The sequence below is a fragment of the Convolutriloba macropyga genome, chromosome 6 (genome assembly GCF_964194025.1).
Source record: "Convolutriloba macropyga chromosome 6, txConMacr16.3, whole genome shotgun sequence".
Taxonomy (NCBI): Eukaryota; Metazoa; Xenacoelomorpha; order Acoela; family Convolutidae; genus Convolutriloba; species Convolutriloba macropyga.
In genome coordinates this window covers 71889790-71917146 of record NC_134473.1, presented here as the reverse complement: position 1 = coordinate 71917146, position 27357 = coordinate 71889790, and the positions used below count along the sequence as shown (strand labels likewise).

Below are 27357 nucleotides of genomic sequence, written 5' to 3'. Positions count from 1 at the left end.
TATCTATATCTATATCTAATTCTATATCTATAACTATATCTATATCTATATCTATAACTATATCTATATCTATATCTCTATCAATATCTACATCTATATCTATATCTATATCTATATCAATATCTATATCTATATCTATATCTATATCTATATTCTATATCTGTATCTATATATATATATCTATATCTATATCTATATCTATATCTATATCTATATCTATATCTATATCTATATCTATATCTATATCTATATCTATATCTATATCTATATCTATATCTATATCTATATCTATATCTATATCTATATCTATATCTATATCTATATCTATATCTATATCTATATCTATATCTATATCTATATCTATATCTATATCTATATTTATATCTATATCTATATCTATATCTATATCTATATCTATATCTATATCTATATCTATATCTATATCTATATCTATATCTATATCTATATCTATATCCATATCTATATCTATATCTATATCTATATCTATATCTATATCTATATCTATATTTATATCTATATCTATATCTATATCTATATCTATATCTATATTTATATCTATATCTATATCTATATCTATATCTATATCTATATCTATTTCTATATCTATATCTATATCTATATGTATATCTATATTTATATCTATATCTATATATATATATCTATTTCTATATCTATATCTATATCTATATCTATATCTATATCTATATCTATATCTATATCTATATATATATCTATATCTATATCTATATCTATATCTATATCTATATCTATATCTATATCTATATTTATATCTATATCTATATCTATATCTATATCTATATCTATATCTATATCTATATCTATTTCTATATCTATATCTATATCTATATCTATATCTATATCTATATCCATATATATTTATATATGTATATATATATATATATATATATATATATATATATATATATATATATATATATATATTTATCTATATCTATATTTATATCTATAACTAAATCTATATCTCTATCTATATCTATATCTATATCTATATCTATATCTGAATCTATATCTATATCTATATCTATATCTATATCTATATCTATATCTATATCTATATCTATATCTATATCTATATCTATATCTATATCTATATCTATATCTATATCTATATCTATATCTTTATCTATATCTATATATATATATATATATATATATATATATATATATATCTGTTTCTATATCTAAATCTATACCTATTTTTTTATCTATATCTATATCTATATCTATATCTTTATCTATATCTATATCTATATATAAATCTATATCTATATCTATATATATTTATAGATAATGATTATACTCTATCTATAATAGATACTCTATCTATAATAAGAATAATATATTGTACTCTATCTAAATTAAGAATGAAATATTATTCTCCATCTATAATAAGAATAAAATATTTTATTCTATCTATAATTACAATAAAAAATTATGCACTATCTATAATAAGAATGGAACATTATACTCTATCTATAATAAGAAAAAATTTTATGCTCTATCTATAATAAGAATAAATATTCTGCTCTATCTATAATAAAAATAAAATATTGTCTTTATCTGTAATAAGAATAAAATATTATACTCTATCTATAAAAGGAATAAATTTTTATGCTCTATTTTTAATAAGAATAAAATATTATGCTCTATCTTTTATGCTCTATCTATAAAGGCTTAATTTTGCCTGTATCTTCGAGACGTTGCTATTATTTTCACAGCCGAACCACGGAATATTGGTTTTTAAGAAGTGGATTTTATCGGTGTTCTTTAAAAGGCTTTTTTCAATTCGTCTGTCTATGCATTTGTACAGTTTTTCTTTATGGTTATCAATACCTCCTCCTGTGCCTCTTAAAATGTCAGCTAAAAAATAAATGTATTTGTTGAATTGAATAATGTTTTGTCTACGGCTGTTTGGAACTCGACCGGCTTTTCATTTTGAACAAGAAACGGTTGTGTCCGTGCTGTATGTTAAATTTTGAAGGTGTGTTTGGGTTGTCAGTTGGTTTCATCATAATCACCGTATGTTCTTCGACCGAGTCTTCGTACGTCGAATGATGTTTTGGGTTTAGTGAGATCATATTGATACCTTGAGATGACAGTTCAATACTCTGATCTTTTATTTTGTTGACTGATCTTTGAGATTGTTGGCGATTTCGATCTGCATACTTTTGCATACTGAGATTTGGCTTGTTGCACTGGCGGCACATCTGTCCAATCCTTGACTTTTGTTTAGCGCTAACTCTAGTTTAGCCCTAACTCAGTTAGCTGCTTTTTTCAATTGAAATGATGTAAGTTAAGTTCATTAAAAGAAATTCATTTGGAGAACAGCAGCCAATCTATGTCAGCTACTTGGTCAAATTGAGAAGTCAAAAACAAATGCTTTAGAATCAAAATTTCAAAAACAGCTTACACAGAAACATTAAAAGTGGATAGAGTTTCTATTCAAAATACGTAGACGATGAGCACATGAAAATTTGGTGCAACATAAATAAATTGGATTGCTGGAATACGAAGTTTATCAGACCTTTGTTCAAAAGCATCTTCTACTTTGACTCTCAAAGAACCAAATTTGTTGAAAAAGATAAGATTTTTCAGGATCTCTATATCAACTGAGTTATGTTGTTCTGAATCTATCCTCACTATGCCATCCATTAAGACGACTGTTAACCAGACACGCTAAATTTTTGAAGACATCTGAGCACGAAGCAAAATTCAAGCAATTAAAAGCAGAGTCACCAGTGCAATTGAGTATAATCGTTTTGATCCAATGCCTGCTATGCAAATCAAATGTGATGCAATAAGAGTCGCACTCGGAATGGAATTAGAAGACGAAACAGCAAGAATGTTGAAAATTCTTTTTTTTAAAGAAACGTTTTTTTTTTAAATTCTCTGAAGAGAGATATAGCAAAAATGAACTAACTACAATTACTCGCTGTTGTTGCGTCTTTTGTGTTTTTCAATTAAAATTTTTTCGCAAATTTTTTAGTACAATCAATGACTATAGAGCTTTATTATCTCTTCGAAAACTCATTGTTCCAACAAAATTGAATTAGAAACCTTTTATGAACGAAAATAGGTTTAGTAAGTTATTCATCTCGAAAACCGTATCAAAAAGTAAAAGAAGTTCCTTTCTTTGATGAAGTTTTCTTTATAGAAACAGTAACTAAAATTTCAAGGCAATTCAGCCAGTAGCCACAACTAAAAACATTTCCCGAGCAAAAATCAAGCTGGAGCACTCATAAAATTAAAAATTGGTCTACACAAATTATGCCTAGTGTTTAAGCAAACACCTTTAAAAAAGGACTTGATTAAAGGAGCGGGTTTCACGTGAATGACAATTTTCCGGCACACTGAATCAATATTTTCTGAAGCGATATTTAATGTTCGTTAATGAAGATAAAAAACAGTAAGTCTCTTTCTGTTTTTTATCTTCATTGAGCTAAAAACTCTTTAAACGCTAAAAGTTTGGGGTTTGCGGCGGAATCATTCTCAAGACTTTATCGCCTAACACTGAAAATAGAAGCTACTAGAAGCAACTAAAAGTTTGAAAAAATTGGACACAAATTTGAAGAGCCCTCATAAAACGTACACCTGGGGCGCTGACTTAATAGGTTCAGCTAATAATTATGAACTAATTTGATATTTGTCTAATGGCTGAAAATCTTAAAAAGAACTTTTTACCCGCTCAGGTTCAGATGTCATAGTTTCATTTTTACTACACTCAGTGGTTTTTTTTAAATGATCAAAATGGAAACTCTCTGAGGGCATTTTGTCTTCCTAGCGATCTGTTGTTGTTACTGGTAGTTGTCAATGGTTGGATGAAAACAGTGTTAGCCAACGAAGCATGGAATTTACTGCAAAAAATTTGTTTTTCTAAACTTGTTTAAAGATTCAGGTTTCAATTTTTTTAATACCTGTTCGAAGGTGTCCCAACCGCACAATTCTAACTGCCACATTTCCTGATCCAATTAATTTCTACTAATTAGTCGAAAACTTAAATTTATGTATTCGAAGATTGGTTCAAAAATTGCAATTGCTTTGCCTGCAACTGAAGCGCAATCTACAGCCACGCTTCCGGCCAGATGAAAGCCATCTACCGGGCAATTTTTGAGAATACTATGAGATGAGACTACAGAAGAAAAAGCGATAAGGTTATGGGATGATCAAGAAACGATAACATCTCTACTGAAGTATTAAAGGCAGCTTTTCACAAACAAGATCTCTTTTAGTTGCCATGAAATTAATGCCTTATATTTTTTGATGTGGCGAAAACTTCATTTTTTTGGGTAAATATTTTTCAGGCTCTCCTTTTTCTTGTTTAGCTCTTTCAATTGTTTAAATTCACTTTTTAATACAAAAATCTAACAGTGTCCCGCTTCGCTAACTAATGTGAACAGTTTTTGTCGTAAGAAATGGTCCGTCGCCAATTGTTTGCTTTTAACACAGTTATTAAATTTGTTCAATTTAGCTGACAGGTAAGTGTCTTATATAATTTGTCCTAAATTGGCCTAAAACTTTTTAAAGAACCCACATCTGTGCTGATTTTAATCGGGCTCGTTAACATAGGCGCTTTTTAACTTAAAAATTTTCAATTATCGTTGAAAAAACAGGTTTCATGAATGGTATAATTTTCATTGTACTTCGAAGTCAATTAAAATCTAATTAAATGAATGCGTCTGATTCCTTCTATCAGAAAATAGTACAGAAGACAGTGAGTTCCGATAAAGGAGTTTCAAGTCCTCAAAAATTCATCTTAGTTCGATGAAGAAAAATCCGAAACAGTTGTATGCAAAAAAAAATAAATGAATGGTGGCGTGCATTTTTGTCACAACCCCGTGACCCCTTCAAGCAAAAAATTTACACGAGAATTTATCTTAAGTCGTGCCTTTTCACTTCGTTAAAGTTCACAATAGTTCGCTGTTTGACAAACAAGATGATGTTTAAATATGATATTTGCTAAATCGTTTGTTTATTTATTCTGTCATTGTGTTAAAAATCCTTCTAAACTGAAACGCGTTTTGTCCTTTGGTTATGATTTCTTAAAGTTGTTTCGATTGCTATAAATCAGTTTAGCTAACCATGACGGACCAACATTGGCTGACGGGTTTCTTATTGGTTTTCCTTGCGAATGTTCTAGAAGGAAGTGAGTTTTTAAAGCTTGGTGGTTGCCCGATGGTAAGCCCTGTTCACATACACCCACGGGATTTTGTGGGGAGGTGGTACGAAGCGAAAAGAGACCACGAGTCGGGGTCATACGAGGATACGACTGATTGCATCTTCTTCGATATATCATTTGGAGACCACGGTTATGGTAAATACAAATTTAGTTTTATTTAATTAAAAATCGGATCTTTTCCGTTTGTAACCCCCCCCCCCCAGTACGTTATGCGCCCCCAGTTACAGAGCACTTGCAATTACATAGTAAATCAATATGTAAAATTATGGCACGTGTGTCTGGGGGTGCAAGAAATATGCGCCCACTAAGATGGGGGGGGGGGGGGCACAAACTAAAAATCATTAAAACCCAATTAAACACTACCCCAGCTAAACTCATAATTCAAAATCTTGCGTCCTTCTTCGTAGCTTCTCCAAAATTTCGTGCATTAATGTTAAAACTTTCGTTTTGCGATGTTTCCAGACTGTACTTGGGTTCTGTTTGAGACCTCAGTTTGTGTATTAATTGCTTTATTTGCTACAATTGTTCAGCTCAAAAAAACTTTCAAATAAAATTCTACTCAAAGTCCGCTAATCTTATCAGGACAACTCGTTGATTCGCAATTACAAATTTGGCAACAAATTTACAATTACAAATTTACAAAATTAATAACATTTATTAGTTAACGGGAAAATGGAATGACTCATCTTTAATGGCAAAAACAATTGCGTAAAAATCTATTACTTCCTAACAGATCGAGAATTATTCGGAAAATCGTGCGCAAAATGCCACAAATAGCGCTCAATTTTGTTTAAAAACAAACAAAAAAAATTAACGCGCGCACTAGGCATAGTCAAGTTAAATTTACTTTTAACACAGTTGAGGTAAACCCAAGTTAAGGCAAATTGAAGGCAAGAGGTGCCCTAATTCTGCCTTGACTGTTGTTAAGATAAAAATTACTTCAACAGTTCTCTGTAACAATTTTCTACACAATACTGTGAAAATTTTGAAACCACGTATACTGCTCTTTTCAAAAATCTATCATCACAAATATAGTGACAAAATTCAGTCAGAATTATCCCCAATTGCCAAAATTTAAGCATTGGGGATAATTGTGACGATTATAATAATAATCACTTTTGACCAATTTCGAACTAGTTTTTCTTACTGTCAATGTTGTTCACACAAGCTTATAAGCCTAATCTTAAAGCTTGGGCGCGGATAAAGCTTACAAAATTGCGTATATTTACCCGACCTAATTGTACGGTTGGCAACGTATGGACCTATCTATTGAAAATTCCAAGGTTTTAACTCTTTAATGTCATTTCAGCGAGTTCTTGCTGAACAAAGCATAATTTCTGGATGCCATAATTTATTTTCTTCACAATGGAATGATCCCGAAAAACTGCTGCTGAAATTAGAATTTATCAATGCATGAAAATCAGCGCCTTTGTGAGCCCAGTTTTGCATTGAATGTCATTTTCATCACAAGTTTTTCTGATTGAAAGCAATTTTGCTAATAACGAGTCTTTTGCTCAGAAGAGCTTTAAAGTTACAAAATTTTGAACACATGTTTGTTAGCCTCATGGTGCATACCCAATTAGTCTGATTATTGCTCCAGCTTATTGTATGAATTTTCTTTCGCATAGGAAGGCTGACAAAGACGCTCGCTAATGGATCCAACACCTCTCATCTACACTGACTTAATTGTCTACCAAACGAGAAGGAAGTAGGAAATCTCTGAAAATATTATAGTTTCCAAAAATAATTGGCGCGTGAGGGAAAAAATGTTATCAATTAAAAACTAAATGAATTAAGTATTAAAGCCACTATTGAGACTAGAAGACAAGAAAAACGACAAAACAAAAAAAAACAACGTCAAAAACATTAAATATTGCAAAACTCAACTATTTATATCAAAAACACTCAGTAACAAAGCAAAAGCAGCATCCAATAAAATCTGGAAAAATTAAATTTATTCGTACTTCTCAAGAAAGGGGATGAGATCTGTATTTAATGAGATTAGACAACAAGAGACTAGGCAACAAAAAAGAGCACAGTTTAATTATCACTTGGATTTTTTGAATATAAACAAATTTGAATGTAATGAAAATCATATAACTTCAACGAAAAAGACTGGAGCAACAATGCATTTCTTTCTTTAGGCTTTTGAGATCTGTCAATAGGGAGACTAAGTTAAAAGATTAAAAACAACAGCAAATATATGTGAAGAAGGAAAAATTCATAAACAAAGTACAAAACTTTTTTAAGCCATCAAAAACAAAAAAAACTTTTAAATGAAAACATGTGATTTTGTATGTTTACTCTAGGGCCTTGTAAGATCATCAGTAAAAATTTTATTAAAGGATTAACGCAAAAACACAAAAAAAGTTTGTTGATACTTTCCAATACTGAGAATAAGTTACTGGTTGAAGACGAACAAAAAGGCAAAGTTAAAAAAGATTTAAAATATTGAATATCGATGAGATCAAAAAATTTGAAAACCAATAGCCATCGATTGATGGCAGCAAACAGTCCCAATAATACCTCAATGGAAAAAAATGAGACATATCATTTTTGATAATTTGTCCGTTGACTAGATAGAGAATCACAAAAGCAAGCAAAACTCAAAAATTCAAGTAAAGTTTTTTTTAAAAAAAAAACAGAACAGCGTAGAAATGAATAAAATGGCTAGCTAATCAATGAAGACATAAAACACAATAAATTAATTCTTTTTTCAATGCCCATGGAAATTGTACAAATTGTGATACTCTGTGAAACATAACATCAAATGAAAACAACTGCAAATATGTGCAAATTTGAAAAATCATGATTTTAAAAAATAAGCTTAGATTAAAAAAGAAGCAGGCTTCAAATGCCATTAAGTGCCATTTGAAAGTAGAAGATAGGGTCATTTATATATTTTTAAGAAACAAAGCATTTTTTGTTAATGGTTGTAAGTCTGAGGAATATGAAAATGACATCCAAGTAAGGCAGAACTCAGTAACTCAATTAAGGTTAACAAAAACACTTTGTCGAAACCGTATAAACCCACAGTTTATTTACTCTAAAAAATGTTTACGTTTTTTTATTGATGAAACATCAATAGATAGAGCTTGACTTCGTTGTGATTTACATTAGAGAAAAAAACCAAAGAAATTTAGAAAAAATTCAAAAACCTCCTAAATTCAATCTCATTTTTTATTGTAAAAAATAAATAATTAGACCTACACTAACCTTACTATCGGTGCGCAACAATTATAACAGCGCACAAAATTTTCAACAACCTGTGCCAAAAAACATAATTTGACAAAAATTTGACGATATCAAAACAAAGGTCCCGTTTTTGATACTTAATGATCTGAAATAGCAAAAAACCGGTTATCTTTCAATTCTAAAAAACATTTGACTATCTTAGGAGGTAGGTGTACAATTAGCCTTAATCTGAACTTACAAAGATTTTGTCAGTTGCTTCGTGGTCTGTATTTCAGACAAATTTAGAGAAAGTTGGCTAGAGAGGCATGTTTGGGTGTTTCATGAAAAAGTTGATTTTTCAAATGTTTCGGTAAAATATAGGCCGAAAAACACGGGCCAAACAAGTCACTAACCCTTTTCTATATTCAATCATGAAAACAATATTACTGTCGATAACAATTTATATTTTTTCAGTAAAAAAAACAGAATTTTGAGAAAATTTCGGAAATCGTTAACAAAATCACTAAATTACGTTTTCAGCAATTTGGAATTTTGTTTGTGTATCGAACATTTCTCATTTGCGTTTAAGTGCAGTTTTATTAAAGCTGGTTATTTCCCGTTAAGATTTATGGTAGATTAGAAGCGAAATGAAATGCAACGTTTTAGAAAGCCTCTCAAAAAAACTGCTCAACCATTAATCAAACCTTGACCAAATAATTTAGGTTGATCTAAAGTAAATCACTAGTCATTTTTTGTTTAATTCCGTTCTTTAAAACTATCCAATTACTCTGATTACACTTTGCGCTAATTTATTCAATTTACAAGAATTCCGGGTGTTATTTTATTCACAGGCTCCAAACTTCTACTGTGAGACTGAAGGAAAACTGAAAAAGGCGAGGAGTTTTGAAAAAAGTATTATTTTCACCACAAAATTCACAAAAATCTGAGCTGAATGCTGAGAATCTCTCTCTCATTCTCTCTCTCTGCCTGTGTCTTTGTCTCTCTTATAAGATTTAGTAACAACTGTTCTATTCGGCTGCCACTTTGCCACACTTGTTTACCCATTAACAAATGCACACTGGGGTTGTTAAAAAATGATTAATGCATGTGGGGGCAGTTAGTTGTGATGAGAGATGAAAATTTATGAAATTTCATTGCCCGAGATCGCCATCCAGAGTTTTCCAGTACTGAAACAGCGTATATGCAGGACTGCTTTTAGACATTTTTGCGCTTATCCATTCTCTGATCATGAACAGGTATAGATCGGCAAGTCTAGTTTTCAGAGCTTGGGCAGTCTAATTTTACTCTGAATTTTTATCATCCTAATAAAAATACATTTAGTTTCTTACCACTCTGGCCGAGGATATGCTTTGTGGTTTTAACAAATTTTTTAATTGACAAAATACTTTTTTGATGTGCTGTTTATTGTTGTGCTAATAAGGCCCACCAGACAAAGTGAAACTGGTTGGTTAAATTTTCATAGCAATTATTGCATAGAAATTAGTTAGGTCAAGATCTCAAATGGATGAAATTTCAGGAGCCATCTAGATATGGCACCTGAGCGCTTCAAAGGTATGTTTTCCACTATCGCCAACAAAAAAACGATCCACGAAAGATATTACCTTAAAAGTTGTATACCCTGGTCCGTTTTTAGGATGGCACCTAATAATGAACACTTCAATCTACAATGGCCTCTTTTACGAGAATACTACGATTAAGGCCAAACAGCCTTTCTACCTAGACACCACTTCTGACGCGTCCTTCGTTATGGAACTGCCCAAGAGTGAACAAGACCAGACATTCATCAAGGACAAAGTATACCACAGACCTGTGCCCAACTTCTTCGTCCTCAGCATTGACGACCAAGTGGCCCTATTTTACTACTGTCAGGTATATGCGATAACACACTAAATAAAGTTCAGGTAAATTTACCTGAAAAAATACCTTAACTTACCTGAAACGTTCAGGTAGTTTTGCCTTACCTTAACTTACCTCAACTCTACCTGAAAATTACCTGAAAAATTAAGGGGGCACCACCTGAACTTTTACCTGAACATACCTTAAATTTACCTGAAAAACACACCTGAACAGTTAAGGTAAAATTACCTAAACTTAACTGAAAAACGCGCAAAAATTACCTTAAAATTTAAGGTAAAAATACCTGAATAAATACCTGAAATTTACCTTAAAAATACCTTAAATTTAACCTGAACTTTTGAGGTAAATTATATTAGTTAAGGTAAATTTACCTTAAAAATTAAGGTAAAAAATTAAGGTGTTTTTAAGGTAAGTTAAGGTATGTTCAGGTAAAAGTTCAGGTGGTGCCCCCTTATTTTTCAGGTAAATTTCAGGTAAAAACTAACGGATTTAGTGTAATCCAGTTTTACAGAGATTTATTTTATGCAGGAATAATAATTTTTGATTTAATATATAAGGAAGAGTGATTGGATTCAAGTTGATACACTTTAAAACCACTTTTAAACTTTCTCTAAACCATTTTTCTGAAACCAGTTTTTTCGGTACCAATCGGAATCGATTTGTGAGCAGCCAATACATAAACAGAGGCCCGTGAAAATAAAAATACCAATATTTGCAAAATTGGTGCGTTACTGCCTTTTTGAATTTTTTTGAGCACTCACTGAAAGTATTTTTGGTGTTTGATGTAGTGTAGGTCGACAAATATTAGCTCAAATTGCTTCATATAAGGATCACTGTAAAGCTCTTGTAATAAACTTCAACATTTCGTTTGATAATTTTACTAAAAATAAACAATTAGGTACTGCAGAAAGTTATTTAGAAAGTTAAGGTAAGTTAAGGTAACTTTACCTTAACACAGTTCAGGTAATTTTTTACCTTAACTCAAGTTAAGGTAAAGTTAAGGTAAATTTTACCTTAATTTTACCATAAAAGAGGTTTACCTTAACTGCGTTAAGGTAAATTTGCCTGAACTTTTTTCAGTGTGAACCTTACACCCCCCCCCCCCCGACACTTCGAGCAACCAGTGTTGACCAAAATAAAAGCAATTGCTTAAAATGGCATACCGGGTCGAGGTTCTTTGGGTAAATTTTTGAAAGAAATGCGGTGATTGCGTTGAATGGCGTGGAAAAAATTCACCGCATTTCACCGTAATTTCACCTTAAAATTCACCGCATTTCTTACAAAATTCCACCGCATCAACTTTTGTGGCAAATTAATGTAAGAAATGCGGTGACTGAAGTGAAAAAAAAATCTAGCATTTGACCGCATTCCTCACAACAATTCGCCACAAAATTCACCGCATTTGTTATTTAACGTTTATTGAATCTAATTTAAATTCAGAAGAAATATCAACGAAGTAAGTGACAGATGGAGCAGTGGAATAAGAAGTTCTAGACATGCAATAGGCGAGAAGTTCGACCCCGTGTTTGAACCGAATTTTCTTTTTTGGAAGAATTATGGTGCATGCCGTGAAAATAAATAACTCACCGCGATTCATCGCTTACACCTCAAAAAGATATAAGGAATACGCGGTGAAAATTATTTATTTTCACCGCATTTCAAAGCATTTTTTACGACAATTCACCGCCAAACCTCGACCCGGGATGCATTTTCAGGGAGAGATGATGATTGTACCATCACCTTTTAGTCCACCCCCCCCCCATTATTCTCTGGCGGCGTCTCAACTTTTTAAAATACAATTAATAGCCTTTGGTTCTGATCTCTCATGCTAAATTTTACAAAAAAAACTAACAAAAATGATTTCAACAAAAGACCTGTTTTACTAAAAACAATTCTGGACGTGAACAACTGGACAAATTGCTGGAGCTTTTTCACAATTGCAGACTGTTGTATTTCTTCGTTTAAACTCTTCATATTAATATTCTCCATCAAGTGGCGAACAAAGGGGTGAATTAGAAGGTGGAGAATATTTTTGTACTATTAAAAACAGCAGTTTTGTATAAAAATTACATACCATTTTTGATTCAAAGCTTTTCAGAGCAGATCTAAGCCCGGTTCGAGATTTTTGAGTAAATTTTTGTAAGAAATGCGGTGAGAGTGGTGAATGCGGCAAAAATGTAATTTCCGCATTTCACCTCATTTCATCCAAAAATTTTCCACGAAATTAGTAGTGGATAAAACAAGGAAACCGACCACCAGTAAAATTTGACCCTTTCTCCTAACGCTAATCGCGCATGTCGAATCGGGCCAAATTTTACTGCTTGTTGGTTTCCTTGTTTTATTCACTACTACATATTCAATTTAAGTCTAACATTAAATTATGAAATAGCTTAACTCTAGAAAATAATAATAAGCTCGCTTAAAAATTCACCACTTTTTTCGTTTTTAAACTTTTTTTATGTTAAATCTTTCAGAATATTCCTGGAATCTATCTTTGGTATGTGTATATCTATATCTATGTAAATAAATACATAATCTACACTTAAAAATTTTAAATCTAAATCCGCTGATGTGTTGAGCATCCTTACACATAATACAAGTTATATATAGACTAGGATCATTATAATGTATATTCATATGATTAATATAATATCTATTCTTAAAGTAACCCTTACAGATATAACATTCAAATAAACTATCTAAACATTTATCACAACATTTTCTCCATGATTTATCTTTACAACCACCGCATTTTACCGATGTAGACATTTTTAATTTGTATGTTTTCAAAAATGAATTTTTTGTCTATAAAAATAAAGATGTCTAAAAGAGAAAACGTAAACTTTTGTTATATTTGTGACTCGGCCTTTGAAACAAGGAAACAATTTATCAAACATAAATTAAGTGATGAACACTTAAACAGGGCGAGAAAGGAGTATGAGGATGAAGTGGAAGATCCGCAAAGCGGCTTCACCGATGAAACTAGGGAAAGGGTGTATAATTCAGATGAAGATGACTACGTTCTCAGACCTAAAGATAATACTTAGAATATTATTAAAATTAAAACTGAAACTAAAACTAAAGGTGATGATACTATCTACACCAGAATTAAGTATGAGTGTAAAGAATGTCATGAAGAATTTAGGAATAAAATAGCGCTAACTACTCATTTATATAGTCAGAGTCGCAAGAATCTAGAAAACACAGAATACTTTGATATAAACTCTAGCCAGAACATGAGAGAATTTTATATTACTGATAAAGCCGGAAATTACATTGAAGACATAGACGAAGCCATCAATAACTCTTTAGACGAAATTAAAAACTGTTACCAGTTCAGAAAAGTTAAGAATTTTAAATATAAGATCACAGCCAAATGTGAGTACAAGAAGAGAACCAAAGAAGAAGTAAAAACTACTAAGATAGTTTTTAACACTGACTATATTAATAATAATGCAATATATGATTACGGTGACTTCAAACAATGGCTAGATTTCGAAAAGGAAGTATATGAGGGTTATGGTTATGATTTCGAGTTTCTTGGAATAAGAAGTATCCAGTTAAGCATGGAACAAACTAAAGCATCTATTGGTACCCATATAGATTTACCAGCTGATCTCAAAAACTCCAAATCAATATTAAATATACGTAGTTTTAAATACAATTGCTTACAGCTAACTACAACTGCTTGGCTACATCCCGCCCCACACCATGCAACACGTGAAAGTAAATATGTAAATAATCTAATTGAACCAAGACAACAACATGAAGGTGACTTCGGCTATATGTTAAGAATACAGAAATTATACAATATTAATATTTGGTTATACACACTTTGTGATGGGGGTAAAGTAGAATTGTTTAAACCAGTGGATGATTTTGATAAAGATGGAAAAGATGTCAGAATATTGGTTTGGGGAGACGGTACTACAGAACACTGTGCTCTAATTAAAAACATAGAAACCTTGTTAGAACGATCAATTATAATAACATTAAATATTATTATTGTGATAGCTGTACATTTGGTTTGATTCACAATTTAAATACGACAAACAAGAATGTAACAACTCTTTCAAACCCGAGGTTGTGTGTCCTAAGAAGAAGAAAATTACTTTTATAAATGAATACAAACGTCAGAATATAAAAAATTTTGCAACTGCTGATATAGAATGTTTCAATGTTGAAGTCGCAACTAATTACTGTAAGTATGTAATAGCTGAACACATACCAATAAGTGTGGGTTACATCTGGCAGGGTAATTTCAAATATTACTTCGGTCTTGATTGTATCAAAAGATTTGCTAGTGATCTATTAGAAATAGAAACTGAGAATAACTTCAAGTGCAACAAACAAATGATATTTAAAGAAGAAGATAAATTATATCATGAAACTAATAACACTTGTCATATCTGCAGTTAAATATGTATTAATAAAGTAAGAGATCATTGTCATGAAACTGGTAAATATGGAGGACCAGCATGTAGAATATGTAATCTGAGGTACAAACAACAAAACATCATTCCTGTAATATTCCACAATACTTCAACCTATTATACAGCGAACTCTTTAAACAGAATAATGATAAAAGAAAAGTAGATAACATACCACTAGCTGCTGGTAAGTCTAAGATGTTTAGCATTGGTTGTCTCAAATTGTTAGATAGTTATAACTTCTCAGCTATGCTTCTAGATCAAATGGCAAAGATATACGGGTGTAAAACTAAAACATTATATCCATATGATTACTTTGGTTTATATGACTACCAAGAAGTTATAGGTAATCTAAAAATAGAAGACTTCAAATCCGCACTACATAATAAATTAACAACACAAGAAGAAGTAGATAACTTTAATAATGAAAACAGTCATAAAACTGGTAGAGATCTAACTATAGAGTGTTTACAGAACGATGTCGAAAAATTAGACTATTGCATGAATGAATATGTTAAATTAAGCATGAAAGAATTTAAGCTCAACCCACTACATTACGTTAGTCTACCAGGTTATAGTTTTGATTGTTGGTTAATGTCAAGCGGTCTTACATTAGATACATTACAAGATAAACAAATGTTAGATGATTTTGTTGGGGCAAGGAGAGGTGGTATATGTGGTTGTGGAATAATGGGTGATAGATATACAAATAACAGTGATGGTTAGTCCATATGGTACATAGACGCAAACAACCTATACGGCTATACAATGATGCTAAAGCTACCTTATAAGGATTTCGACTTTTTTTACTACTACTACTACTACTCTTGATCCCCGAAGCGGATTCCTCGATATAATATTGATTACTCCAGATGATAGTGATCATGGTTACTATATAGTTTGTGATATTGATTATACTAATAGTTGTAAAGATAGTACAGAGCAACTAGCACTAATGCCCAATAAGAGAAAGATAAATGATAATGAATTGGAATATCGTGAAAGAGAGAAAGGTAAAACAAAAACAAAGAAATTTATCTTAGACCAAAACAACAAAACAGAAAACATGATTCATTATAGGCTGCTAAAGTTCTATGTTAAGATGGGAGTAAAGGTATCAAAAAGATATAGAGTAATTAAATTTAAACAAGATTATATATGTAGAGATTATATACAAAATAATACAAATGAAAGAGCAACAGCTAAAACTGAAGCAGAGAAGGATTTAATGAAATTAATGAACAACTCCCTATATGGAAGAATGTGCATGAATCCCCTACACTTCCTTCCGAGTAAGGTCTTACACGATGAAGAAAAGATAATGAACAGTATAAGTAAACCAACATTTAAGAATATAACTAGATATTAAGATAATAGCTAAATCGAATATATAAAGAAAAAAACAGATTATGATTCTCCAGTATATGTAGGTGTTACTATCTCAGAAGTAAATAAATTACACATGTATGATGTATTCTATAATATTCTTCAACCATATCTCAAAGATCTACAACTCCACTATATGGTTACTGATAGTTTTGTATTAAGTTATACTGAAGGTAAAGTTAGTGACGAGCACATGGATCTGTCTAATCTGGAGCCACCAATCAAAACTAATAATAAAGTTCCAGGCCAATTCAAACATGAATTAGGTAGTAATGTTATAAAAGAGTTTACAGCCCTGTCACGAAAGACATATAGTTTCAAAAACTATCCTAAGAATACTAAAGAGAAGGGAATAAAGAATTGTAGCAATCCTAAACATGAAGAATATTATAATGCACTAATGTATAACACAGGGAGAAGTGTAGATGACGAATACAACATGTAGATGTAGAATACAAAAAGTTGTTGATAACATGACAACAACAAAAACTAGTAAAAGAAGTCTAAACACATTTGACGATAAAAGACTTTATGTAAATAATATTGAAAGCTATCCCCATGATGAGAATCTATATCTATTCAAAAGAGATCTAGTAAATAGGATTATTACTACTTCAACAGAGTTAGATAATAAAGATATTAATGATAATAAATATAATAAAGACTTGTTAATAAATAATATTTTAGAACTAACCACTAATGATGATAGAAAGTTAATTGAAGCCGCTATTAGATTATATAATGATCTGTGAAACAGCTTCGCTGATCTATAAATCTTAATAAAAATATAAACTGTTTAATATTATTCTATAACTTCCTAATAATAAAACGATCAATTACAAGTATTGCATCCCTCGGTTCAGTAGTTAGTATATTATAGATCATCATCTCTCCTAGATGCATTCCCAAATCACTATTTCCTTTAGTTAAATTGTTTTTGCTATATTCTATAAATTTTATTATTTTACTGGTTTCCCCTTCATCTATATAATTAGAATAACTTGAAATTATTAATTCATCATGCCAGGGATCCATAGCATGGTTTATAAACTCTTCCATAGTCCGATGTTGTTTTTCACAAGCTAAACATTTTTTTTAACTCGGAGTTGTTTTCATCAAGAAAATTATCCATTTTTTCCTGTTATTATAATTTTTCAATATACAAAAAATGACTAGGCTAGATAAACTCATAGAATTAAATCAACTACAAAAACTAAACAGAAGAAATAGATTAGAAGATAAATTGAAACAACAAGAATATTATGGTGAAATAGAAGAGTTATTTGATCCTTTAACTAAAACAATCAGTGAAACTGCTTTACAGATAAATGCAAGCAATGAACAAACATTAAAAGCAATAGATTGGCAAAGTCAAGAGTAAGCCAAACAAACTAAGATGATAGAGCAAACTAGAAACAAGACATTAATGATACCTAATGAGGAAACTCGAGATAGACCAGGAATTATAGTAGATAAAGACACAGCCCACATTATTCATTAAATGACAAGTCAATCTAACCCTCAATTACCGTTATTGTTTGGGGCTTTAGATATCGGTGAATTTAAAATGAATGGAGTTAGAGTATTTTATCAAGAAAGAACGTTGATAGTTAGAGATAATATATATGAATTTTTCCGATGTGTTTATTAACTTTCTCACTAATCCAGGTGTAACATATGATGATAATATAGAGGAAGATGAAAACGAAATTAAAAGGTTTTTAAAGGATATTAGATATGATATAGGAAAAGGGGAAAAGAAAAGTGCTAGATGTAGAACAATAAAACGTATATTGAGGGAAAAAGACTATGCATTTGGCAGGGGTTTAAATAGCAATCTAATAGAAAGATTAGAATTATTAATACTAGAAACAAAAGCTGGTCATGATGGATTATATGATGAAATGCTAAATATATCTAAGCAACTATTATCTATGAACATTATTAATCAAGAGCAGCTAGATAATTTTGTTTTTAACTAGGGTAAAAAATTAATGATGGAAAAACAACAACAACTATTAGCTAAAGAAGTATTCAGTCCTCAAATAACAAAAATTAGAAGAGAAAGAATAATACCATTGTATAAAGATGAAACATGGTCAGCTGATTTAATTGATAAGTCATCTCTAAGTGAATACAATAATAATTATAAGTTTAGATCAACTGTTATAGATATATTACCAAAATATGCATGGGCTATTCCATTAAAGAATAAATCTGGTTTCTCTATAATTAATGGTTTTAAAATAGTAATAGGTGAACATCCTCCAAGTTGGCTCTGAACATAGAAAACCAGAAAAGTTGTGGGTAAATAGAGGTAGTGAGTTTTACAACAAAACATTTTAATCTTTACTTAAAGAATATGAAACAAAATTAAATTCTACATATCGTGATTTAAAGGCTGATTTTGTAGAGAGATTTAATAGAACATTATTACACATAATTAATAAACCAATGTTCATCAATGGTGATGATAACTGTGTAAATATACTAAATGATGCAGTCAAAACATATAACAATAACACTCATTCAACAATTAATATGACACCAGTTGATGCTTCTAATAATCCCGATAAGGTTAAATACTCATTCACTTATAGGAATAATAAACCTAAACTTAAAGTCGGTGATTATCTTAGAGATGCAAATAAACGTAATATATTCTCTAAGGGATACTCTTCTAATCGGAATGGAGAGTTGTTTAAGTTAATGAGATTTTAAAAACACAACCAACATTTTATAAGATAGAAAATATGAATGGAGAGATAATAGAAGGTAAGTTTTATGAACAGGAATTATAAAAATCCGAGTTTGACTTTGAATCTATTAATAAGGTTTTGGAATCATTAGGTATATTTCTGTAATTTCTGTAAACAAATACAAAGATGACAAGAAATAGATTCAATCAAGCTAAACATCAATCAACATCAACATCAACATCAACAGACAACTTAACACTAAGTAAGGCTCGTGGGTTATTCCTAGAAGATAATGATAATATTGATATGAAGGATACCTATAAAATTACAAATGTTCGTCCTCCAATAGATGAAAAAGATGTTAATAAAGAGTATTGTAACAATAACTTATTATCATCTAATATTAAAATAGTTATTTTAAGTAAAAACATAACTGAACTAAGAAAAGATATGGTTAAAGAAGTTACAATTGGTCAACTAAATGCAAACATTATTGTTTTACCATCATCTACAACCAATGGAGATATTGTATGGATTGATGGTGATACAATTGAACTAGTTTCTCTTAACTCATCTAATATATCCACATTAACCAATAAGATGACTGAAATCGAAACCAATACTGTTCATATTTGCAACAAAGTTTCAGCTGATACCATTTCTAAATATAATGAAATAATAGTAGAGTTTGATAACAATAAGTTTAATCATAATGTTTAATAAAAGTTTAATTATAGAATGTCTTTCTTTCATAATAACTAAAGTCTACATTATTCTTTTTACTTAAACCCTTTTGCACAATAATTCTATTGTCATTACTAGGATCAATACTGGGCACACACCATGATATATCTCTAATACCTATATTGCTATCATTACCAACTGCATCAGCACCAGCATTAACTCTGAATAGAGAACTATCATTTTTATTAATTTTTAATATTAGTTTAAATCCTAAATCATATATAATCTTTTCTAAATCATTTATAAAACCAAATAGATCACGCATCTTAACCATCATATACATATGACCTCCTTCTGCAGCAATATGGTCACCTTTAAGTTGACTATCTCTATTACCTTGATTTCTAACAAAACCACTCTCATATTCATCAACAGTACTATTTAATAACTTATACATCAATAGATTAGGATGGCAATGATCTATACATTCAATAGTCCTACCACCACGGTTTCAAGTTTAACTGAACTAAATAATGCCATCATACCATAATTAACTAATCTGATATTAGCGTCATTAGCAAACACACCACCAGTATCATCTGATACAACAAACTCTATCTCTAGATATGAATCATGTAAAATTAAATGATTCTCTTCTCTATTGAGTATGATATTAATGTTAGTATTGATTGTATTCATTGTTGCCAGATTATTTGGTTCATATTTTACAATCTTATTTTTGTGTATATCACTATTATAACCAAAAGTTGTATCCAAATTATAACTAAATATGTATAACTAACTATAGATATAACTATAAATATAGCATTACTTGAATAATAAAAATGACAGACAATTTAATCTTATATGAACTACAAACGATACAAGATGCTTGAACTAAAACTAAAGAAGAGCATACACTTAACTTTAGCATGTTAAAATTAACAGAAAGGTTTAACTTCAGTGAACCTATACTTAGTACAACAAAATTAGGTTTAATTAGATTATCAGTTTATAACTCGGTGTTTAATGTGAATGCGAATAATAAAATATTTATTTTCAGTTCTTTAGATCGACAAATTTTTTCTGATGCAAATTTATATATTATAACATCCGCTGCACATTAATTATCTGAAATAGCAGAAGTAATAAAAGAAGAAATTGAAATAATGTTATTATAGAATCAGATAAAAATACAATGAAGGTTAAAATGGAAACAAAACAAGGAGCGCTTAGCTTTTATTTAGAAAACTCAATAGGATCATTACTAGGATTTGGGAAAGTATTATATAGAACTGGTACAAATACATCTCAGAAAATTGTTGATATTATGGGTTTTAAAACAATTAAAATTCATTGTAATATTATATCTGGAGCTAAAGATAATGGTAAAGATACAGATATATTATATACATTTAATCTAACTGAACTACTCGGTTATATGATCATAAATATTCCAACAAATGTATTATATCAAAATGTAACTAAAGACAGAATAGAATATATTGAATTTCATATTAAAGATGAGCATGGAAGACCTATAGACTTTAATGGTGATGTATTAAGTTTTACTTTGCATTTGTGTTAACAACTTCGTTGATCTAGTGTAACTAGCAGACCGAAGGTCTGTTTGTGCTAACAACTTCGTTGATTTAGTGTAACAGCTACGCAAGGCCTTGTTTTATTATAATCATAACATATTTGAAATAGTATTTTTTCCTTAAAAATTGTTTAGTATTAAATGTGATGAATGTAAAAATAAGTCCTGGGCTCAAAGTTGTAATTGGTGTCAGGGTAAATCATATCAATGTTTTGTTTGTAATAGAGTTATAACATATAGAGATAAACATGATCATTTACTAGAACATTTTAATAATCCCGTTCAATATATAACATGTAGAAAGTGTAAAGTATATAAACATATCTCTCAGTATAGATTTAAACAATTCTATTGTAGGTTATGTACATTTCACAGATTATTATAGTTATAAATTATAATTCAATATTAGTAAATAAAAATAATTAAATAAATAAATAATTATAAATATAACTATACCATATTCACAGATTAGTATGGTTATAAATTATAATTAAACATAAATAAATAGTTATAATTAAATAACTACAAAACTCCTCAATCCCAATTAATTCTTAGTTTACCATTATTAATTTTATTTTTAGTTATATCAAGTACAATGTAATTATAAGGCTCTTTCCATACCTTATAACATATATTAGCAAAATCATTATAACTAAGTTCAACATTATTAAAGAGATCTTGATATATAGATATGAGGACTTTACCTCTTTGTTCAAATAAAATAAATAGATCACAATTCTCTCTAACACTCTGTCTATCTATTGTGAATAGATTTTGATTAAGACATATCATGTTACAATTATTAAGTCTACCTCTACAAAAGTATTCATTAATAACTGGTTCTTTGGCTCTAACATCATCGAATATCATTAGTCGCTTTAAGTCTTTTGCAAGTTTATTGGGAGAGGGTAAATCTTTTATATCTTTAACAAACTCAATATCTGCTTTTGGAGTTATTCTCTCTAAACCTATATATTGATCACCAGTAAGCCCAATGATGTATAGCTTATCAAAATATATACTAGATAGAATTAGTTTTTTAATAAGAATGTCTTACCGCATTCACTAGGACCAGATTTAATACATCTAAAGTTCTCTGGGAGTGTAGCTTCAGTAATTATATTATCATCTTTTAGCCATGATTGTAGATCTTCATTTATGTTTATAGAGATTGTGTTAGTAGGACATTCTTTATTGTTTGGTTTACACTTTTGATGTTTTTCATCAAATTGATATATAACATTATCTTTATTATTATCATTATCATTATCTGCGGAGTTGGTTGGCATGCCACGGACTCCGTCCGTTCCCTAATTAGCAATTCTACTTCGTAGATCATTATCATTATTAGCAAAGCTACTTCGTAGATCATTAACATTATCAATATCAATGACATTATCTTTATCATTATTAGCAAAGCTACTTCGTAGATCATTATCAATGACATTATCATTATTAGCAAAGCTACTTCGTGGATCATTATCATTAACATTATCATTATCATTATCATCAACATTATCTTTATCATTAACATAACAACCCAAATAAAAACACTCATTATATACTTCAGGACATTTAACTTGATTAACTAGAATATTTAAAGCACTTTTAATTCTAAATCCTCTATCAATAAGATAGATCATATATAAACAATAAGCCCCACAATATTATTCATCATATTGTTGTTTTCTCTCATTAGAGCCTAGATCAACATATTTCTCTAGGAATAATGGTGGGATTTCTACATCAAAACTATCAAAGTAATATGTTGGACCAAATTTTCTTCTTATAACTAAAACGTGTACCGCAATATGTGCCATCAGTTGGATGTAAATTTACAATAATGTTGAAGTTATTTTCACTTGTGTTATCTAGTTTATCATCTCTCATTACAATTTCAATTGGTAGTAGACTTATATCTTTACCTATATCTTTTATTCTGATATCTCTCATAGCATTATTATCAATATTAAATTTATTATTGAATTCCTCAAAAGTTAGGATAAGCATTTTTTATATATAAATTTTATATATAAAAATGGACAAAGGAGGTATACTTATTATTTTTATTATCATAATTGGATTTTGTTTTATGTTTTATAATTCGATACCGAGTAAATATACAAAACTAGAGGAAAGCTTTGGTGGATTTATGAATAGGAGTCTAGTTAGATTTGAACATGAAAAGTCACCATTACATACTATTGTTTATGGTGAAACTGGAACAGGTAAAACATTTTTTATTAGACAATATTTAAAATTATATCAAGATCTGAACGAAGACCAAAACCAAAACCAACAGCAAGCTAAAAATATAATCAATGCATGTAAAGATGATAGAGATTGGATAGATCGTGAGACTGGCGAGTTTTATATTGGATTTATATTGGATTTGATATAAAAATGACCACACCAGAAATAAGACTAAATTCAAAGATAGTGTAATAGTACTTGATGATATGGGTGATAAGTTAAATAAAGATATAACTTATTATTTCACAGAAGGAAGACATTATAATATTCAAATGATTGTAAAGTGTCATAAAGCAGCTCAAATAATTAATACAGCAAGAATGAGTTGTGATACTATTTATTTAACAACTTATAATGGAGCTGATCTATTTAAAAATTTTAATGAAATATATAAATGTGAACATAACTTCAATAAAAAAAATTAGTGAGATAAATAGTAACTATTATAATTGTACAGATGGAATATCAGATGAACTTCGTTATGGTATAATAAGAATAATAAGAATTGAACTATGATATATGACTCAAGAGTTGGTTTCATTGATTTAAAAGCTCTTAGTTTAAAAGATGAATTAGAAAGAGAAGATATAAATAAACTTATAGCATATATGAAACCACTCATGATTATTGCAACAGATAGAAATGTTATTAATTATGATAACTATGTATTCTATTTTAATAAACTTCTTAAATTAAATAATATTAAAATACAGAATGAAGTTCTAACACAAGAAATGGTTACAGGAAAAGGTATAAAAAATTTATCAACTATTGGTGGAATTTCAAGCTCAGGTTTATTTGTAAGTAGTTATATTTATCTCGATATGATATCAAGAAATGCCGGAAATATAGCAATGGGAGCAAGCACAATGTTGAATAGAATAAGTACATTGGTTAACATTGGATATGGAGAAGAGTTGGATAATGATTCACGAAGTGGTTATGCCAGTGGGTGAAACATGGGTAAAGCCCAATAGTGAAACATGGATAAAACCGAATCCACAAAATACAGTACAGGAAGAATATTTAAACGAAGAGGATGGGATTTTAAATAGAAGGGGAAGAAAGTATTTAAGCAATCTATATGAAAATAATAAAGAATTTAGAAAAGAAATTATAAATTTTGTTAGAGATAAAAAAGAAATAGACCTTGAAGTGATTTTACCTAGAAGATATGAAACTAATATGCTCAAAATGTCGGGAAAGAAATATTTAACAGAGGATGTTGTGTCTAAAGATAATACTAAAGATGTAATTGAAATCTTGGCTAAATATTATTTATAATCAGTGAAACTGCTTGGCAGATTTTACCCCATCATAAATGTTTATAAAATGTTTAGAGTGTAATCATAATTGTGGAGCTCCCTTTAATCTAGCTTTTCATTATTCAATATGCCATGAAGATAAAATTGGTGAATGTGTGTGTGGTGGTAAAACATTAAGCGGTATTTGCATAAAATCTAATTGTTCCTTTAAAGCTGAATTTTGATGTAGTCCTTGTATTGACTCTAGCTCTAATCCTAGCTCTAGCCGTAATCCTAGCTCTAGCTCTAGCTCTAGCCCTAATCCTAGCATTGATCTTGGCCCTAATCCTAAAGTTATAACTAGATGTAATAGATGTAATTATGTAAAACCACTAAGTGATTTTGATAAAATCAAGTATACATGTAGAAATTGTACTTCTACTAAAGTTAGTTGTCTATATTGCCCTTCTATTGTGAGATAAGATGAAATGAATGCTCATGTAAAAAGACAACTTTCAGATGTGGATATACCTAAAGGATTTACTAGAAATCTGCGAACGGATGAAGTCTGTAGCAAGACAAGCAGTTACACTGATCTGCCCCCAATCCTATTATTACACAAAATGCAGAAAGTTGTTCATGTAAATATTATAATTTTGTCTCATTTCTTATTAATAATGGGATAAATATAGAAAAATAAAAGAAAATATAAATTTATTGAAGAGTATAGGTAACTTAAAATAAAAAATAAAAATTCATTAAAAAATTTAGATAGATTTAAAATTTAATTAAAAAAGAGGCAAATCACTATTTAAGCGCGATAAATAGTGATTTTGTACTGGGGCTTCACTCCAAAATGGGCGATTTTGCTCTTAAAGAGTGATTCGCTATTAAAAGAGGGATTTCGCTCTTATTTTGAAATTTGCTTTATTTTTTTAATAAATTCTTAAATTTTGCTATTACTTTGGGTTTTGGCTTAGTTATGACTTGACCAAGTAGTAAATAAAAACAAGTATCTTATTATTATATAAATATTAGCAAAATTTATAAGAGTTAAGCTGGTTTTTTATTCAAGTTATCTAAGAAGTGGTTACACAAATTTTCGCAAGTTGGTTTTACGTGCTTTTTACACGGTCTCACTAGTTATATACTGGTATCTGGGGACGTCCACTGGAGTCAGTGGGGATAGAACCCAAACTATCCGTCTGATAACAGATAATTACCGGCTTAACTCGACACTAGTGGTTTGCACTAAGTGAGACAAGAAATGATAGATTTTGAGTGAATATAAAGGTAATATGTAGTAGTGGATAAAACAAGGAAACCAACAAGCAGTAAATTTTGGCCCGATTCGACATGCGCGATTAGCGTTAGGAGAAAGGGTCAAATTTTACTGGTGGTTGGTTTCCTTGTTTTATCCACTACTGAAATTCACTGCATTTATTACAAAAATTCACCGCATTTGTTTTCTAACGTTTTTTGAATCTGATTTAAATTCACAAGAAATATCGTAGAATACGTGACAGTTCGCGCAGTGGCATAAGAAGTTGAAGACATTTAGGAGGAGAGAGTTTCAAACCCGTGTACGTAAGTTTCTTTTTTTAAATACCGAGAATGCGGTGAAAATAAATAACTCACCGCGATTAACCGTATTCACCGCAAAAAGATGTAAGAAATACGCGGTGAAAATTATTTTTTCACTGCATTGCTTACGAAATTTCACCGCAAAACCTCGACCCTGGAGATGCAATTCTGGTTGATCATATTATAGCTTAAACTGGTCAATATATATTATCGAGGATCGGATAATTGAATTTGTTGGCATATAGTTTTTCAACTTGTCAAGTTCTTCAAAAATTATAGGTTTTGAATTGCGAGAAATTGTTCACACTAGTTGGGCATCGACAGTTAACCAATTAAATGTAGTCATGCTCTTGCTACTCATACAGGCTGGTCAGCATACAGATAACAACCGAACAAGATAACCGTCTCGGTTGATGAATGAAATCTCCGGAGCTAAAATAGGAAAATTTCACATTTCTCAAAAGAATAATTTTGAGCTCCGCAAATATATTTTAACTTATGAATGGTAGAATTGATTTGTAGCTCTGTTATTAGGAAAAGATGGGCTACTTCAAGGACGAGCGGGCCTGGATCATGTCACGTGACCCCACTCCAGACTATTATCGCGTATTTGACATGGAAGAGGTGCTCAAGCAAAATGGAATAACTCTGTTCATGGAGGACGTGAACATTGAGAAGTGTTCTTTGTTGAATGACAAACCATGGGAAGAAACATTACAGTAACTGAACAGAGACTTTTCAGAGAAAAACTTTGCTGAACAGTGATTAGTTGATAAATCAGAACAGAATCCCACCATTAATAGCATATAATTTGTGGCTCTCAAAATAAGATTTACAAATATTGACATACAACAAGTTTACATCCTGATAAACTTCTTGCAGAAAAGAAAACGAGGTCAGTTTTTGATGGCTAAAGTTGCACAATCGGCCCAACGGACATATTAAAAGTAACCCAAAGAAACAGCTCCGCGGCCTTATTTTTACAGCTGAACAAAGTAGAAAGTGGTTTTATGATGAAAATGAGAACAAATTTGTCTCAATCTTATTTTGGTGTTTAAACATTAACTGGCCTCTAATTGGAAATCAAAATTTTAGTTCCGAGCTTTTGAGTTCTACACAAAATTATTTTTATTTTTTAAACGTACGTAGGGCACATTAAAATGCCCTATTAGATTGCACTTCAATA

At 30.1% G+C, this 27357-nt stretch overlaps 1 protein-coding gene across 1 annotated transcript; it reads left to right on the top strand.

Annotated features, from left to right (window-relative positions):
- The first annotated feature begins 5063 nt into the window (after positions 1 to 5063).
- On the top strand, positions 5064 to 27126 carry LOC142341185 (uncharacterized). Its single transcript, XM_075392099.1, has 3 exons — positions 5064 to 5374; positions 10068 to 10303; positions 26706 to 27126. Exons 1-3 carry the CDS (start codon positions 5143 to 5145, stop codon positions 26892 to 26894), a joined length of 657 nt encoding a protein of 218 aa, XP_075248214.1. The 5' UTR covers positions 5064 to 5142; the 3' UTR covers positions 26895 to 27126.
- Positions 27127 to 27357: the final 231 nt, after the last annotated feature.

Excerpts from the sequence above, each read along its gene's own strand:
- LOC142341185 (XM_075392099.1), top strand. The coding sequence starts at position 5,143 with ATGACGGACCAACATTGGCTGACGGGTTTCTTATTGGTTTTCCTTGCG. Across the intron at positions 5,375-10,067 it reads ATTTGGAGACCACGGTTATG|GATGGCACCTAATAATGAAC; the intron begins GTAAATACAAAT and ends GTCCGTTTTTAG. Across the intron at positions 10,304-26,705 it reads CCCTATTTTACTACTGTCAG|GAAAAGATGGGCTACTTCAA; the intron begins GTATATGCGATA and ends CTCTGTTATTAG.